Raw genomic sequence first — 17,310 nt, forward strand, 5'->3', positions numbered from 1 at the left:
GGTATTACATATGTGTCCTTATCCCCCCATTGTTCCCCATCCCACTCATGCCCTCACCCCCCTGGTGTCTGTGTCCATTGGTTAGGCTTATATGCATGCATGCAAGTCCTTTGGTTGATCTCTCCCCCTTACTCTCATCCTCCCCTACCTTCCCTTTGAGGTTTGATGGACTGATCAATGTGTCTCTGTCTCTGGATCTGTTTTTGTTCATCAGTTTATGTTGTTCATTATATCCACAAATGAATGAGATCATGTGATATTTATCTTTCTCTGACTGGCTTATATTGCTTAACATAATGCTCTCCAGGTCCATCCATGCTGTTGCAAATGGTAAGAGTTCTTTCTTTTTTACAGCAGCGTAGTATTCCATTGTGTAGATGTACCACAGTTTTTTAATCCACTCTCCTGCTGATGGGCACTTAGGCTGTTTCCAAATCTTATCTATTCCTTACTTCTTTTGACCCCCTTTTTTCCTTGCTTTATTTTCTTTATAGTATTCATCCTAAAACTAACATATAAGGTTGAACCATATAAAATTGTCTATATTCAGTAACTTTTGACCCCCCCAAAGGCAATTTCAGATCATCCAAATTAATATATATTTTAATTATTAACCTTTGTTTTCTGCCTGTCCCCATTAAAATGCCAGCTTCTGAGGGAAGATGGTTTTGTCTGCTATATTATCTGCAGCCCTAGAACTGTACCTGGCACATAGTAGGTGCCCAGTAAACATTTGTTGGATGATTCTTTTTAAATAACCTGCTTTCCTTTTTAATGCATCAGAGTCATCTTTCCTTGACCATTTGAATTGGTCTCTCTTATCCCTTCTAATTGGTCTCTCTTATCCCATACCACCTGTTTGTCCTTGGTGGTATGAACTTTGAGTCTCTGAGAGTACCTTTAAATCACCAAATATACCCTCTACCACCACTCCAAGGTGGCTCTGCAGGCAATGGGTACAGATTTAATGTCAGGCAGCCTAGATTGAAACGACTTGCCAAATCATTGTGGCCATGCTACTTAACCTCTTTGGTCCTCAGTTTTCCCATCTGTAAGACAGAGAAAATACCCCCGGACTCACACCTGGAGGGTTTGGGGAGTGGTAAAGTTCCTGGTGTAGTGTGTGCTGAATCAACTGCTCATATTTCTGTTTGTAAAGATTTAGAGCAGCAAACATTTAAAAATTGTATGTATGTTTAAAAATTATATGTATATTTCCAAAAACACTTGCTAGGTTTATCTGAGTGAGTCAGCTTTCTTTTAGAGGTTTCCAAGAATAAATCACCCAAGCCACCCACAACTGGTCACAAAATTGATATCTCTTGATTTGCCTTCTGAGATTGTCATAATTTTGTCCCACCTTCTTCTACCCTGAGTCACAGTTTAAAAAAAAAACACAACTCTGTTCAAAGCTTAGGTTGCACTGTTCTCCCCACTTGGTCCCCCATGACAGTTGCTTGATTTTCATGTATGAGCCATGGTGATCCCTCTCATTATTACCATATACAAAAATATCACTCAGGGTGATTTCTAAAAAGTAAGTAAAGTAAGAGGTTCTCATTATACACATGGAGATACTCCACACTCAGGCCTCACATGGGAATTCTATCAGTTAGCTATAGCTGCATGACCAATGTCCCCCAAAATATAGTATCTTAGAATAATAAGACTTATTTATATGAGTCTGTGGGTTGGTTGGGTGGTTTTTCTGGTCTGGGCCAGCTATAGCTGATCTCGGCTGGACTCACAGATCTGAGATCACCTGATGGGTTGGCTGGTCCAGGAAGGCCTCCTAACATGTATGGAGGTCGGCTGGCTATCGGCCGAGGCAATGGGCACAACTTGGTCATGTGCCTCTCATCTTCCTGGAAGGTAGCCCAGGTTTGTTCACATGGTGGTCAGGAGAGCAAGAGAAGCCTAGGCTCGCAGATGTCACAATGTCACATCTGCCATATTATTTTGGTCAAAGCAAGTCACAAGGTTAGTCCAGATTCAAGAGGAACGGAGATCAACTCCACCTCTTGGCAGGAGGAGCTGTAGAGTCATGTGAAGGGTGTGGACAGGAGGCGGAGTACAGGGTTGTGGGTATTTTTAAAATCAGTTGCTGCAGGATCTTTCTAAGGTTTGGTGAACAGAGCCAACTTATTCTGGGTTATCAACATGGGTGGGGGGTCCCAGCTCCCACTGACTGCTGCAGAGTGCTAACCTTCCTCAGGCTGGAGACCCTGCAGTGACTGGCTTCTCAGATGGAGCCAGCTACCAGCTCACACTCAGCTTCTATCTGGGGAAATGGGAGGAGGCCTCTTACTCTACAGACTCCAGCCCTACCCCTTACCTGTTCCTACAGGGTCCCACATCTCGCTCTTTCTGGGTCAATTGTGTTTGTCTTTCCCCTTGAAGCTCCTTCTCTCCCCGCTGCCTGTCGCCCTGTTTCTTCCCCTCCTACTTCTCCACCCTAGCCTTATTCAACCCTGACCTTCCCCTTTTAACACCAAGCTGAAATGTTACCTCTTCCTAGGAACCTTCCCTGACCACTCTCACCCACACCCAGCTCTCCTTTATTAACATACCGATACACAATCTGTGCCACACATTTTAATACCTAGGTTTTTAGAGCTACCCTTGTATGAAGCTCTTAGCAGGTGCCAAGAATTTTAATCTTTCTAATGTTTGAGTAGATACTCTTATCATTATCATTTTACAGCTGGGCAGCTGGGCCAACAGGGTGACTTTCGAAAGGTCTTAGAATGGGTGGTAAGGGGTGGATCTGTTTTCCAAGCCAAGCTTGTCCTACTCCAAAAACCAGCATGGCAGAAGCTGTGGGCACCCTGCTCGCCATGTGCCCTCACTCTTTCCACTTCAATGCATGTGGCTGGCCTGGCTTGCAGCTGCCAGTGCCTGATTTCTCTGCCTGACTGCTTTCTCAATGAGTTTCATTTTACCCACGTGGCAGGCTCAAGAGCTGAAGGATTAACTTCCTATAGGAGCAGCGCTCAACAAATGACTGATAAGAGTGGTGTTTAGATACCCCAGGGTGGGGTAACTAAATGCCTGACTACACTGGCTCCTGGAGTTCCCGGCAGCACTGAGGTCCAGTTGCCCACAGTGATAATAGTGATGACACACTTTTATTGGCTGCTTTGCCCTCCCAGCCACATCCCCCCCTCCCCTACCAGCATTTCCTGGGAACACTCCTGAATAAGCTATGATCCCTCAGACCATGTCTCAGGGTTTGCTTCAGGGTGGGAGGCTCAAACTAAGATACACCTCCTAACACCTTTGCCCTCTGTTTTCCTAATCGCCTCTTATTAAGTTGTAAGCTCCTTGAAACTAGAGGAACTCATACTTCTCTTGCTTTTTCCATAGCACCTCATCCTACTCAGAACCTTAGACACCCCATAAATTCGAATCAAAATCATTTATTGATTCATGAATATTTCCAGACTACAGATATTGAGCCAAGAGTCAACATCTGGTCCCCCTTCCTTGCAGACAGCTCAGCTCCTGTTTATGATGCTGGGCAAATCCGTGACAATTTAAATATTCTCAGGCACCAACTCTTTCCCAAATCATTGAAACAGCTGCCCTGCCGAGTAGAAGATGAGCCTTAGACTGAGCGGAGGGCACAATGCAAGCCCACTCCTCCTGAGTGTCCTTGAAAATGCTTTTGGGGCTCCATGGGCTAATGTGACCCTAACAAGATCCCAATAAAAATCTGAAATAATGATTTTCATTAGTTGTCCTTTTCTAATCACCCATTAAAGAGTGTGTCCCTTTCCCTAGCTGATTTGGCTCAGTGGATAGAGCATCAGCCTGCGGACTGAAGGGTCCCGGGTTCAATTCCAGTCAAGGGCATATGCCCAGGTTGTGGGCTTGATCTCCAGTAAGAGGAATGCAGGAGGCAGCCGGTCAATGATTCTCTCTCATCATCGATGTTTCTATCTCTCTCTCTCCATTCCTCTCTGAAGTCAATAAAAATATATATATTTTAAAAAAGAGTGTGTCCCTACTAGTCATACAGTGTTCAGTACTTGCACGTGGGACTGAACAGAACTAGATTGGAGAAGCTGATAGCTGGGCTCTCTTCCAACTCGCAGCTGTGAATTCTCTCCTGAGTGCCACATGATGACCAAGCTCTGAGGAGGCCCGGCTCCAGGAGATTTGAAAACAGGGACAGTGTTCCTGCTATGCATCATAGTCCTAACATATACTATTTCAGTTCATTCACCTTGCAAGGCAGGGTAATTGCCTTATTGCCCCCCCTTTACAGGTGAGGAAACCGAGGCTTAGCAGTGTTGAGTAGCTCATCCAGGATAACGAGGCATTGGCTGTAGCTCTTCTCTTGGTGTTAACAGAGGCACAGTAGAGCAAGGGGAAATGTGCCTCAGAACTGGCACACTGCCATTTCAGGCTTGTAACACTGGCCAAGTCTACATCTGGGGACTGGGAGTTACTCTGCCTCTAGTGGGAGGAACTGCAAAATCTTAACACAAAGGTGGGGCATACAGGGAGAATTGAAGAATTGGAGCAATAACTTTATCTAGGAAGAAGACAAAAATTGACACAAGGGAGTGAATAGCTGAAGGGAAACATTCCCAGTGTCTGTGAGGGAGATTTTGGGGAGCCAGGTATGTGAGGGACAAAGCTACTTCCCTCTCTCCTTTCCCTACAGCCAATCAGTTGGTCTTAGAAATGGAGTGACTTCCAATCCCATGATGATTTTAGTGGAGAATTACTCTGTGCAGGAGGGAGCAGGGGAAAGGCTCTGGATGGTCAGAACCTGAGCTCTCAGTAGATAGAGCTATTCAAATCTTTGGGCCAACCAGTTGGCTCACCTGGAATCCTTCTCTTTGGCCTCTTTTTGGGGGAGAGCTAAAGAAGCAAAGCTAGAGAGTTAAAAAGACCCTAATAGAAATATCCCAGTCATATTATAAACTTAGGAAATATAACAGCCATGAGGAATTCAGGGAAAAAATAATGACCTTAATTGAGTATTGGTGTCATGATGTACTTCCAATTTTTCTGAGTTCAGAAGAATCCTTGCCCCTTTGGAGTTAGGTATGACCATGTGACTTGGTCAATGAAATAAAAACATAAGTGGAGGGATCATTTTGGGCAGAGGCTTTGAAAGACAGTATGTAATTCACCATGGCTCCCTCCCACGGAATGGTACTCATGCAAACACACACTGAGAGAGAATCTCCATCAATTTAAATCCCAGAGTTACTACAACAGACAGCGCTCACATGATGACAGGTACTGAACATGAAGATGAGATAGAAATCAACCTGTTGGCAAATTCCTGACCCTCAGGAACTATGTGAGATAAACTTATTATTTCAGCTATTATGTTTAGGGCTTATTTGTTATGCAGCAATAGATAACTAATACACTGACAAAATGCAGTTCCCATTTTTAAGCAATATTGTCCATTCTTTTATATAAAATATATGCTGAGATATTTGTCAGGATGTAAGGGGAATGATAGTCACTTCTAGGTTGTGGTCTTTGGGTCATTTTCCTGTGTTTGTCCTTTTTTATATTCGTGAATCACTTTTTGTAACAAGCATGTATAATTAAAGCTAAAAGCAAAAATAACGACTCTGAGCCTGGGCCTAGGTACAGAACGTGTCATTACGCAGGCGGCTGAGCAAGGGGGTGTGTTCATAGGAAGCAGGAGCACCACTCCTTCAGGCAGTTAGTGCTCTCCTGGGCCTCACACTCCGTGGCACCACAGCAACAGATGAGCCACCTCTGAAACTCCATTTCGTTCTTGTGCATCAGAAGAAACTGCCCCAGGAGGGTGTAGGCCTGTGGAGAGGGGATGGGGCAGGGAGGAAAACGGGAAAGGTTATAATAAACTTGATCAGATGTGCTCTCCCTCTTCCAGCACGAGGGCCCATGTGAAAATCAAAGGAAGGGCAGGTCATATCTGAGGGAGACTGGTGGTCCCCGAAACCCCGAGTGGGCGATAGGGATTTGGGGACAGGCCCTTGGTGATATGTAAGGCCAAGTTAAATGTCCATCCCTCGGGGCAGGGTTGGAGGCTGTCCGTTCTGGGATGAACCAGAGCCTGTCCTTCTCAGCTTCATGAATCATAAGCATATGAATCACCTGGAATCTTGTTAAAAGGCAGGTTCTGTCTCAGTAAGTCTGGGGTGGGAACTGAGAGCCTGCATTTCTAACACTCCTGGCTGATGGTTGTAGCAAGAGCCTAGCATACCTCTGATGCTCCCTTTTGGCCTCTGAGCTCATATTTCTCTCCTACACACACACACACAAACACACACACACACACGCACACACACACACACACACACACACACGGTGTTAGAGATGCTCTTCACTATGCTCCTTTCTCAATTATTCTAGCAAAGGGTTTCTAGCCATTGGCACTGTTGATATATTAGATAAGTGTGTGTTGGAAGGGTGTTCAGTGCAGTGTCCCTGGCCTCCACCAACTAGATGCCAGGAGCACACACCCATTCCCCTGAATTGTGACACTCGTAACCATCTCTAGACATTACCAAGTGTCCCTTTGGGGGGAAATATCTCCCTAGATTTAGAGCCACTACACATGGAACTAGCAGCTGAAGGGCATCTTAGCACAGATTTGCTTCTGCGTGAGAACCCACGGAACCTGGGCCTCAGTTTCTGCATCTTTGAAGGCACATAGTAGTCCCTGCCCTATCCTGCAAATGGAATTAAGTGAGTTCAACGTGAGAGCATTTGAATAGTGTAAATTCCTTTTCCTGCTGGAGGCACAGCCCTGTGGGTGGAGTAGAAGGCATAAAACACACCCATCTTTCCCTTCTGACAAGTCTCTGAGGATGAAAAACACATGTGAAATAAAGATTCCAGGATTCCTAGTCTATGCTATTCTTAGTTTTCTAACTACTTTCCCCCCCACAATGTTTCATTTATTTTTTTCCGATTTTAATCACACTCTGACTGATAAGGAGCAAGGAGCACGTGGAGAGAGGGGCATCCAAGACCGTATGACCACCCTGGCCAATTTTGGTCAGTGGTTGGAACATCGACCTGCAGACCAAAGGGTCATTTCTCTCTCTCTTTCTCTCCCTGCCCCACCCCCTCCCTTTCACTCTGTCAGAAAATCAATGGAAAAAAATATCCTTGGGTGAGGGTAAAAAAAGAAAAAGAAAGATATGACCACAGATTGGCCCAGCCCCCAAACAGGGAAGCCTGGAGATTTGAAGACATGTCAAGTGCCCACCTCTCGGAGTGGCTTGGGGGCTCTCCAGCCTGGAATGGATGAAACCAGTGTCCACCCCTCGAGTTCTGGGATATCTCCAGGAAAACCCCTGGCCTCTGTTTACAGTTCCATAAAACAAAGCCAACTTCATCTTGACCAAAGGAAACATATTTTTAAAAAGAAAATAAATAAAAGCTGAATCCCAGTCATAAAACATACCCAAGCATCAGAGTTTGGGCTTTTTACTTTGAGTCATGGTCCAGTTGTTGATACCCAAAGCATCAGAGTTTGGACTTTTTACTTTGAGTCAGGTCCAGTTGTTGAAAAGAGAAAAGGCCAAGATTTTATGGACATTTAAAACTGCTATTTGATATCATCCTAAAAAGCAGTATAATTGCTTAGAATGATATCATTTTACTTTATAAGGATTCTTGAATGTTCAGTGGTAGATTTTACTGAGATGTTTTTAATTGAACATTTAAAAAAATTAAAATTTATTGAATTTGGTTAGTTGAGCCAATTGCTGCAGTAGGTGTGGGAGGTGCAGATGTGAATATACAAGATCAAGAAACACAGAGTTTTGGAGAAACCAAGATGGCGGCATAGGTAAACACCTAAACTGCTGCCTTGCACAACAATTTCAAAACTACAACTAAAAGACAAAACGGACATCATCCAGAACCATAGGAAGGCTGGCTGAGTGGAAATTCTACAACTAGAAGGAAAGAGAAAAGCACACTGGGACTTACAGGAGCTGTGGAAGGCAGAGGTATGGAGGCGCATGTGTGAAGAGGGCTGGCAACTGAGTATGCAGCTGGCTTTCTCAATCAGGAGGGAGGCAAAAGCTCCTGACTGCTCTGAACTCCAGTTCTGGGCAAGACTCTGGGAACCCAGACTCATACAGGGAGAAACTGGACAGTCTGGCAGCGGGAGAAACTCAAGGGCGGCTTTCTCTCAGAGGTGCTTGCAGCGATTACCACGGGACACTGAGAACCAGAGGCCTCTTAAGGCAGGGCTGACAGGAAACCATCATTGTTTGCTCCGCCCTGAAATCCCACCCCACAAAGCCATTGCTGATTGCTCCGCCCTGAGACTCAGCCCGATCCAAGCTGAGCGCAGAGGTTTTTGCATATGAATGGCCTGGTCCTTTGAATTTTAAACTTACCTAACAAACTACAGCTGAGTCAGTGAGACCCAGAATATCCAAGGCTCCACAGCAGCTTGCATTGATTCACAGATGGGCCTCATCTGGGCACTCCAAAACCCAAACAAAGAAGAGGAATCTGCAGATCTCTCTGTAGTTCCTGCTGGGTGGCCTCAGGCAGAGGCTAAATTAGCACCTCCTTGGAGATCCAAGAGCCAGTAAACCCAGGGGTCAGAGTGGGACCATCCAGATTACAACTCCTCAGATCCATAAGGGACACACTCAGGGGGCAGACTCAGTGAGCACCAAAGCCCCATTGAAGCAAGTCTTGTCTCATAAGGGTGTCTCCAGCAATCATTTATTTCTTAAAAGAACGTTTAATTTAAAATGTCTCTCCTAGTCAGACTTGCCTACTCTATTACATGCTGGAGAGTGGTGCTATCTCCTTTATCTGAGAGGGAAGAGTCAAATGTACCTCAGTGGTGTCTCCAGCACAGAAGTTCTCCCATCGTAGACACAGCTAATCCTCACAGCCAATTGGCCTGGAGGTCAATTCCTCCCAGTGATACCAACAACAATCAAGGCTTAACCACAACAAGACTGTGCACACAGTCCACAAAAGGGTGCACCAAGAGGGTCCACCTCAGATAATTGGGGAGGCTGAGCCACTGGGCCCTATAGGACACCTAGCACACAAAGCCATGCTATCAACACAGGGAAGCAGCCAAAATGAGGAGACAAAGAAACAGGTCATAAATGACAGAAATGGAGGAAAGCAAACTGCTGGATATAGAGTTCAAAACCACAGTTATAAGGTTACTCAAGAATCTTCTAGAAACTGCCAATAAATTTAGTGAGACCCTAGAGGATATTAAAAAGGACCAACTAGAAATTAAGCATACACTGACTGAAATAAAGAATCATATACAGAGATCCAACAGCAGACTAGAGGATCGCAAGAATCAAGTCAAAGATTTGAAATATGAAGAAGCAAAAAACACCCAACTGGGAAAGCAAAACGAAAAAAGAATCCAAAAATATGAAGGTAGTGTAAGAAGCCTCTGGGACAACTTCAAGTGTATCAATATCCGAATTATGGGGTGCCAGAAGAAGAGAGAGAGCAAGATACTGAAAACCTATTTGAAGAAATAATGACAGAAAACTTACCCCACCTGGTGAAAGAAATAGACTTACAAGTCCAGGAAGCACAGAGAACCCCAAACAAAAGGAATCCAAAGAGGACCACACCAAGACACATCATAATTAAAATACAAAGAGCAAAAGACAAAGAGAGAATATTAAAAGCAGCAAGAGAAAAAACAGTTAGTTACCTACAAGGGAGCACCCATACCATTGTCAGCTGATTTCTCAACAGAAACTATGCAGGCCAGAAGGGAGTGGCAAGAAATACTCAAAGTGATGAATAGCAAGAACCTACAACCAAGATTACTCTGCCCAGCAAAGCTATCATTCAGAATTGAAGGTCAGATAAAGAGCTTCACAGATAAGAAAAAAGCTAAAGGAGTTCATCACCACCAAACCATTATTATATGAAATGCTGAAAGGTATTCTTTAAGTAGAGGAAGAAGAAAGAGGTAAAGATAAAAATTATGAACAACAAATACATATCTATCAACAAGTGAATCTAAAAATCAAGTGAATAAAAAATCTGATGAACAGAATAAACTGGTGAATATAATAGAATCAGGGGCATAGAAAGGGAGTGGACTGACAATTATCGGGGGGAAAGGAGTGTGGGGGGTGCGGGAAGAGACTGGACAAAAATCGTACACCTATGGATGAGGACAGTGGAGGGGGGGCGGTAAGGGCAGAGGGTGGGGTGGGAACCGGGTGGAAGGGAGCTATGGGGGGGGAAAAAGAGGAACAATTGTAAGAATCTGAACAATAAAGATTTATTTAAAAAAAAAAAGAAAAGAAACACAGAGTTTTGTCCAAGGAGAGGGAACCTTGATGATGATGATGATGATGATGATGATGATGATGATGATGATGATAGTAAGTGGCATTTTTGAGTACCTTTGGTGGGCTCCAGGCCCCTGGCACATGTTAATTCCTCTGATCCCCCATGTGTCCCATCCCAGATAGAGTCACTAAGAATTGAAAGGTTAAGTCTCCTGTTTTCCTCAGCCCCATATTTGCACACCCCAACTGTCCACAGTCTGGCCTGGCATCTATGGAGATCTCTGCCATTTTGAAGGCCTCGCTGCTAGCATCCACTGGGCTGGTAATCGGAGCTGCCATATCCCCAGAAGGCTCAGCAGCCAGAAAGCCAGGGAATGCATGGTACGCAGGGCCAGAGGCAAACTTTCCAGGAATGCTGCAGGAAGAAGGGCCTCGTCTTACAGCCTCCAGAGCCAAGTTGCAACCTGACGCTCCCTTCTCCATTTTCTCTCTTGTTCCACCCTGCTACCTTCCATCAGTTGGAAGGGAGAGTTAGCTTGCTCCACCCTGCTCCCAAGGGAAGCCAGAGTCATGCACTCCTATCATGCTCCTGCCAGAAGCCCGCTCAGTTTCTCTCCTGGCTCCAGCAAGTCAGGCCCTAACCCTGGAGAAGAGAAACTGCCCTACTCCATCCTTGGCCAAAGTTCAGGAAAATCTGGCCGTAGGAATGATGACGTAGAGACAGAAATCCTGAGTAGACAAGCCCACACTCCTATGACCTGGACAGTGGCCACCTCAAAGCCAGGGATGTTCATTCTTTCCTTATAGGCACATGTGGCAGTGGCTGCCACCTGGCAAGACTAAGGGAAGAGAAGTTGGGGAGAGAAGTTGGAGAAATAAGGAAAAAGGAATTACCTTGTTGAAACCTTTGGTGACCAAATTGATTGCAAGTTCATGGCTGATCCCATCTACACAGACAACATCCTTTTCTCCAGCCATGACCACATGGCAGGATGGTGGCCCACAGGCACACTTCCCCTCAACTCCAAGTCCGAACAGTGAGCAGGTCTGGACCCCCCCTCCAGTTTGCTAATTTCTTGCTAAACAGCAGTGATATTTGTGTCTGCACTGGGGTTGGGTTCCCTTGTGTTTGACCCAGGCATTCACATGGGGCCCTGGGTTCCAGGGCTTTGTTGTCTTGGGAGAGTGCTCATGGCTCAGGGCTAAGGGCAGCCTCATGGTCTGCATCCCAGCAGGTCCTCAGGAAGGGTGCAGAAAGAACCAGCACCCACAAAACAAGGCCAAGAAAGCTGTCACCACTGCAACCAGACTCTTGAGTAGCAAGTTCTTGGATGCCTGAGAATTTCTCAGTCATCCATTCCCTTGTCTTAAACGTCCCTATCACCCACCTACAATTCTCATTAAAAAACACAGTGAAGCTGAAAAAGGCAAAACTATGGGGACAGAAAACAAACAAGTCAGTGGTGGCCAGGAAGAAATAATGAGGGTGGGGACTATGAAGGCCATGGGGCACATTTCTGAGTGACAGAATTGTTTTATGTCTTGACTGTGGTAGTAGCTGCTACATGAGTGCATGCACCTGTCAAAACTTGCAGAACTGAGTACTAAAAAGGGGACATTTACTATATGTAAATAAAATTATTATTTTTTAAATGGTGAATATGGCTGACCAACAACAAAACCTCACAATTATGGAAACACTACATAAATGCTGGTAGTAGCCAGAATCCTGGTTATGCCTGGGAGGAAGGGATGGCATTGATCTGGAAGAGGCACAAGAGAACCATCTGGAATTCTGGAGGCATCTGACCACTGGATCCAGGTAATGGGTCCATGGATATATAAATATCTGTCAAAAAAATTCATTGAGCTGAACTCTGCATATCAATGTAAATATGCTACACCACAATAGAAAAGTAAGAGGGACAATCATTTATTTCTTAAAAGAACGTTTAATTTAAAATGTCTCTCCTAGTCAGACTTGCCTACTCTATTACATGCTGGGGAGTGGTGCTATCTCCTTTATCTGAGAGGGAAGAGTCAAATGTACCTCAGTGGTGAAAGCTCCAACTTCCTAACTATACCACCTATTGGATACTAAATTGGCTGCTAGCTTGGGGTGTTAGAGTATTTAACATCTGGTGCAAAGCAGCGTGCCCATCAGAAAACCACAGGCCCCGTAGTTCAGACAACCTCCTGGAAACAGCTGCACACGGTGCGGGGGCGAACCAAACTGCTTGTCAGCCGTGCACGCAGCAGTTCCCAGCCTCCTTGGGTGTCTCTGCACTGTCCTGCCTGGTGGTGGAGACTGATGTTGAAAACTGAAGGGAGTAAGCAGCACTTCAGTTTGTTGGAGGTGCCTCGCGTGACAGAGCGTGCAAGGTTCTGTGTGAATCCCTGCCCACCTCTGTGTGTGCTCACTTTCTTTTCTGTCCTAAAGTTCCAAGCAGCCTTATAATAGCACCATAGAAACGATTACTAGTATATAGACAAGAACGTTCAGATTCCATCAGCTATCCCTAAGGCCATTCTTGGGTTATGAGTGACATCTTTGAACAACTCACATCCTCTTACTCTGGTGTAGACCCTAGGCTGCTGTTACTCCACCTGCCATCACGAGGCTGGTGCCCTGATGGAGCAAGGGAGACCCCACAGGTCTCTTCAGGGATGTGGGGAGTGCATCCAAACCATCCATCCCAATAGTTCAGCCCCAGACTTGGGCGGCTGGCTCACTTCTGTGGACCCCTTGGGTGTTTGAACACCAAATGAATCATGCCTGGCTCAGCTGCTCTGAGCCAAAGAGATCCAATTTTCCCCTCACCCACTGGTCCTTGAGGCTGCTCAAGCATGTGGGTGGGGTCTGTAGCACAAAAGCATGTGGTGCCCTGCCAAGTGGCAGCTTTGCTCTCTCATGGCCACTTATAGGCACATGTGGCAGTGGCTGCCACCTGGCAAGACTAAAGGAAGAGAAGTTGGGGAGAGAAGTTGGAGAAATAAGGAAAAAGGAATTACCTTGTTGAAACCTTTGGTGACCAAATTGATTGCAAGTTCATGGCTGATCCCATCTACACAGACAACATCCTTTTCTCCAATGGGTTCAGAGAGGAAAGCTCTCAACCTGGGAGACATGTGATTCATTCTCTGCAACAGCAGTGAAGGAAAACTGTTAAGAAGTGGCTGGCCGCTCACAGTGTGAGTGGACATTGGGGAACTCCCTTAGCTTACCAAGAGACAGGGAGGGACAGATGGCAGGTTACCTTTCACCTTCCAAATTTATTGGGGCTTTTAGATGTCAGGTGCCATGCCCAGCACTGGAGGCCTTTGCACATCCATTTCCATCTGGATGAACTAGGTGTTAATGATGGCCACAGATGAGTCCAATAAGACCCCACAAAAAGGATGTGCTTGAAACTAAGACCTGCTTAAATGCTTAAACAAACATCACTTCTCTTAGCTAATTATCCGACCTTCTCAATCACCCAACACTCTGTCATACTTTTATTTTATGGAGCATTTATCACTCTCTACAATTGTTGGTTGTTTGGTTGCAAGTAACAGAAAACTCTTAAGCTGGATCAAATATTAAAGGAGACAATATAAGGTCACAGCTCCATTTCTCTGATTCTTTCCATTTTTCCTCTTTGTGTTTGCTTCAGTTGTGGTTGTTTTCTCCTCATGTGGTGAAATGGCTGCTCCGGCACTTATATTCCCCAACAGTGGCACCCCAAAAAGAAAGAGGAGTTCCAAGCAGAGCCTCATTTAGTCTCAAAGGTCTGCATGGAGTCACTGTGTAAGCTTAGTGACAGCTCTATGCCCCAGTCCTCAACCTGGGAGTGGAACTGGCTTTCTCTAAGCCATGTGTAAGCTATGAGTTCAAGCATAGTTACCTGAAGAAAACCAGGATTATTATTCAGAGTTGGGAGATGGGTGTTAGAGCAGTAACTATAACATTCCACTATGGTCCACCCTTTTGATGAACTAACATTCATATACTCTCCTTACTTTACATAATCATCAGAAATACCCACCCTTTCCCCCACCCTTTCAATTCAAGTTCATTATTTTCTGGAAGATGCATCATATCATAGCATCTTGTATGAATGTAGCTACTCATGGAATGGTAACATATGAATTAAATTCTGAAATTCACCACCATCAGCCTAGCCAGCTGGGCCAAGAAAAACCCAAGATACCTGCATTAAGCATATCCAGGATGGGAATTCTCCGTTTGGAGAAGGGGAGAATGGGAAACACATTCGGTTGTCATTGGTCAATAGTACATACAATGTTGAGGCAATAATGAGGATTCCTTATCCTGATGGTAAAGCACGTTCCTAAGTCAGACAAGATAGCAGCTCCCAGTTCTGGGTTTGAGAGTATCTCCTTCGTCTACTGCCTTGTTAACATTGAGTGAGTATGAGGTTGATGCCTTCCAAGGAGAATCATAGTTTTAACACTCTACTTCTTGTAGGTAAAAGTTCAGAGATTGGCCACTTTCTTTGACAATTTAGCTCCCCTAAGAATTTAATGGGTTTCTTCTATCTAAGTTCATGGGCTGGTAGTTCTAGCTGAGATACTGACCTCAGTATCTTTCATCTGGCAGCTGGCCTCTGTGTCTTGCCCACTGCCCCGCTCCTCAGATCCTCAGATGAGTGGCATATTCCTTCATCTCTGAAGTGGGGAACTACCCAAATTTGTTCCTTGCCTCCAGCTGTATCCCAACTGCATCTTCACAATAAGTCAATTATCCCCTTTCTCGAGCTTGGCATCCTTAAGATGCTTGGAAGAGATGTGGTAACTGGAGCAATGTTTTTCTGGGGCCCCAGTTTTTTCCTTTTGATAAGTCACCCAACTTGATGTCTATGTTCTAACTTTAACCAGAAAAATCAGCTTTCCAATCCAGCAGGACTTGCTCATTAACGTCCAGTCACTTTCCATTGCAGGCAACAGGCAGAAAGACCCTCTCTTAGCAAAGCTGTATTTTTCATCTCTCTCCACTCTCAAATAGGCCACCTTACCCCTAAATATGTCTTCTAGGACCTTAATGAAGATTACTGGAGGTAGTCAACATCCTGAATATTTCCAGATCTCTAAGTGTCGTGTCTCATACTCCCTCTCCCCCAATTCCAGCCATTTTGCTAAACCAGGATCTCCATCTTCCTAGTTGGAGTAAAGACATCCTTGCTGCTCTCTACATGAACATCTCTTCTCAGCCAACCTACATTTAAGGTTTGCTCATTGTCACATCCTCTTAGTTTATGATACAAGCAACAGAAAATCCACTTCAAACTAGCTTACACAGTAGGCGGCTTTATTAGCATAAGCTACCCAAAAGTCCAAAGGCGAATCACATGAAATTTGATCAAGACTCCAACTTGATTTCCCTGCAACACTGTTGACTCAACCTTTCTTTACATATTGGCTCAATCCTCAGCTTGACTCTTCATGGAAATAATAGGGCTGCAGCAGGGCCTGTTATGTTTGTTTTTCCTTTCTTTAAAAATAAGTTTTTATTGATTTCAGAGAGATGAAGGGAAAGATATAGAAACATCAATGATGCCTTCTGCCCACCCACCCCCTGGGGATTGAGCCCGAAACTAGGGCACATGCCCTGACTGGGAATCAAACTGTGACCTCCTGGTTCCATGGGTTGACGCTCAACCACTGAGCACACCAGCCAGTGAGCCTGTCCCCACCTCCTTCCCAAAGAAAAGCACTGTTTTTGCATAGAAGCTACCAACAAATGCCTTCTTCAGTCCAAACCATCATATGCCAGGCTCTAAAACGAAATCTATGGCCTAATATAAGTGTCTTACCTCTGGTTCAGAAAGTGAGTATGTTACCTGTAAAGCACATAGGCTGTAGGGTGGAGATGGGACACAAAATCAGGGTAGTTGTCATGTTACTGGAGATAGTTACCCTATATCACAATACCTGATGAAGTTAGGAGAGCAACTCAGCATCTACCACATATTCCCCAGTAGATCGTGAGATTCCAAGGGCCACGACTGCCTCTAATGGCCTTTGCTCCCCACTGAGCCCCAGTCCCAGCAGCAATGATGATATAAATGACTGATGCATCCATTGCCTTCAAATGTCTCTCTTTCACAGTGCTGGTCCCATGCCTGTCTCCACGCTCCCAGTTCTCCTCCGGACCTTTCTGTAAAGTCCAGCTTCCCTTATAAGCCTTCCTGCCCCCAGATGTTTTGTGACACTTCAGATGAAATTAAACTGGATCTGGCCCTGGTCGGTGTGGTTTTGTTGGTTGGGCATCATCTCACCAAAATATTTTGGGTTCAATTCCTGGTCAAGGCACATGCCCAGGTTTTGGGCTCGATCACCAGTGGGGGCAGCTGATTGATGATGTTTCTCTCTCATTGATGTTTCTCTCTCTCCCTCACCCTTCCTCTCTCTCTAAAAATAAAATTTTAAAAACCTTAAAATAAAAAGCAGCACTGGATCTGAAGGCACTGATTTTAGGAGTCAGGGGGTTCCTAAGGAAAGTGGTCTCAACGTGTTGGCTGATTCTAGGAAAGGAAACTTAAGGCAAAAGATGGTTGTTCAGGGTCCCCTCTCTCTGTGGGTCTCAAACACACGAATGTGTGAGCTGCAAATACATTATTATACAAAGATCATTGATTTCTCTCTCTAGCAGCTAAATATGAATCTTGCTCTTAATTTATGAAAACATGTTAACAGGTGAACTCTGCAACAACCCATCACCTTGTGGCCAATGAACCAGGATTGGTGGCTCAGCTCAGGGAGGGCAAGTAAGAGATTGGGATTTCTGAGTAGGAGGAAGAGTGCGAGCATGCTGGCAGGGTTCCCCAACTCTGCTGAGGGAAAATTCCATTCACTATCCATGTTGGTCATCTGTTAAGTTAAACAGCTCGGCCTATTATAAGAATAAATGGAAACTACAACATCGTTATCAGTTTACCAACAGCATCAAAGACAGGTAATTACTAGCAACACCTTGCATTTGTTTGCTTTTCTCACACACCTGATCTCACTTTGATCCTTGGAACAC

General features: G+C 44.9%; 1 protein-coding gene across 6 annotated transcripts in view; it reads right to left on the reverse strand.

Moving 5' to 3' along the window:
- Positions 1-5,615: 5,615 nt before the first annotated feature.
- The window catches only part of BANF2 (BANF family member 2), a 33,554-nt gene continuing 21,859 nt past the window's right edge, over positions 5,616-17,310 (reverse strand). For 3 of the 6 annotated variants that reach the window (XR_008557681.1, XR_008557682.1, XR_008557680.1), the window contains one exon: positions 13,298-13,421. Coding sequence is in view for 1 of the 6 variants with exons in the window: in XM_028144880.2 (XP_028000681.2) it covers positions 5,665-5,811; positions 13,293-13,421 (276 nt within the window). In the remaining 5 variants the exon portion in view is untranslated. Of the gene's footprint in view, positions 5,812-11,174; positions 11,254-13,292; positions 13,422-16,096; positions 16,140-17,310 lie in introns of those variants that run through there. The other 3 variants (XR_008557679.1, XM_028144880.2, XR_008557683.1) reach the window with 3 other exon arrangements.

The sequence above is a fragment of the Eptesicus fuscus genome, chromosome 12 (assembly GCF_027574615.1).
Source record: "Eptesicus fuscus isolate TK198812 chromosome 12, DD_ASM_mEF_20220401, whole genome shotgun sequence".
NCBI lineage: Eukaryota > Metazoa > Chordata > Mammalia > Chiroptera > Vespertilionidae > Eptesicus > Eptesicus fuscus.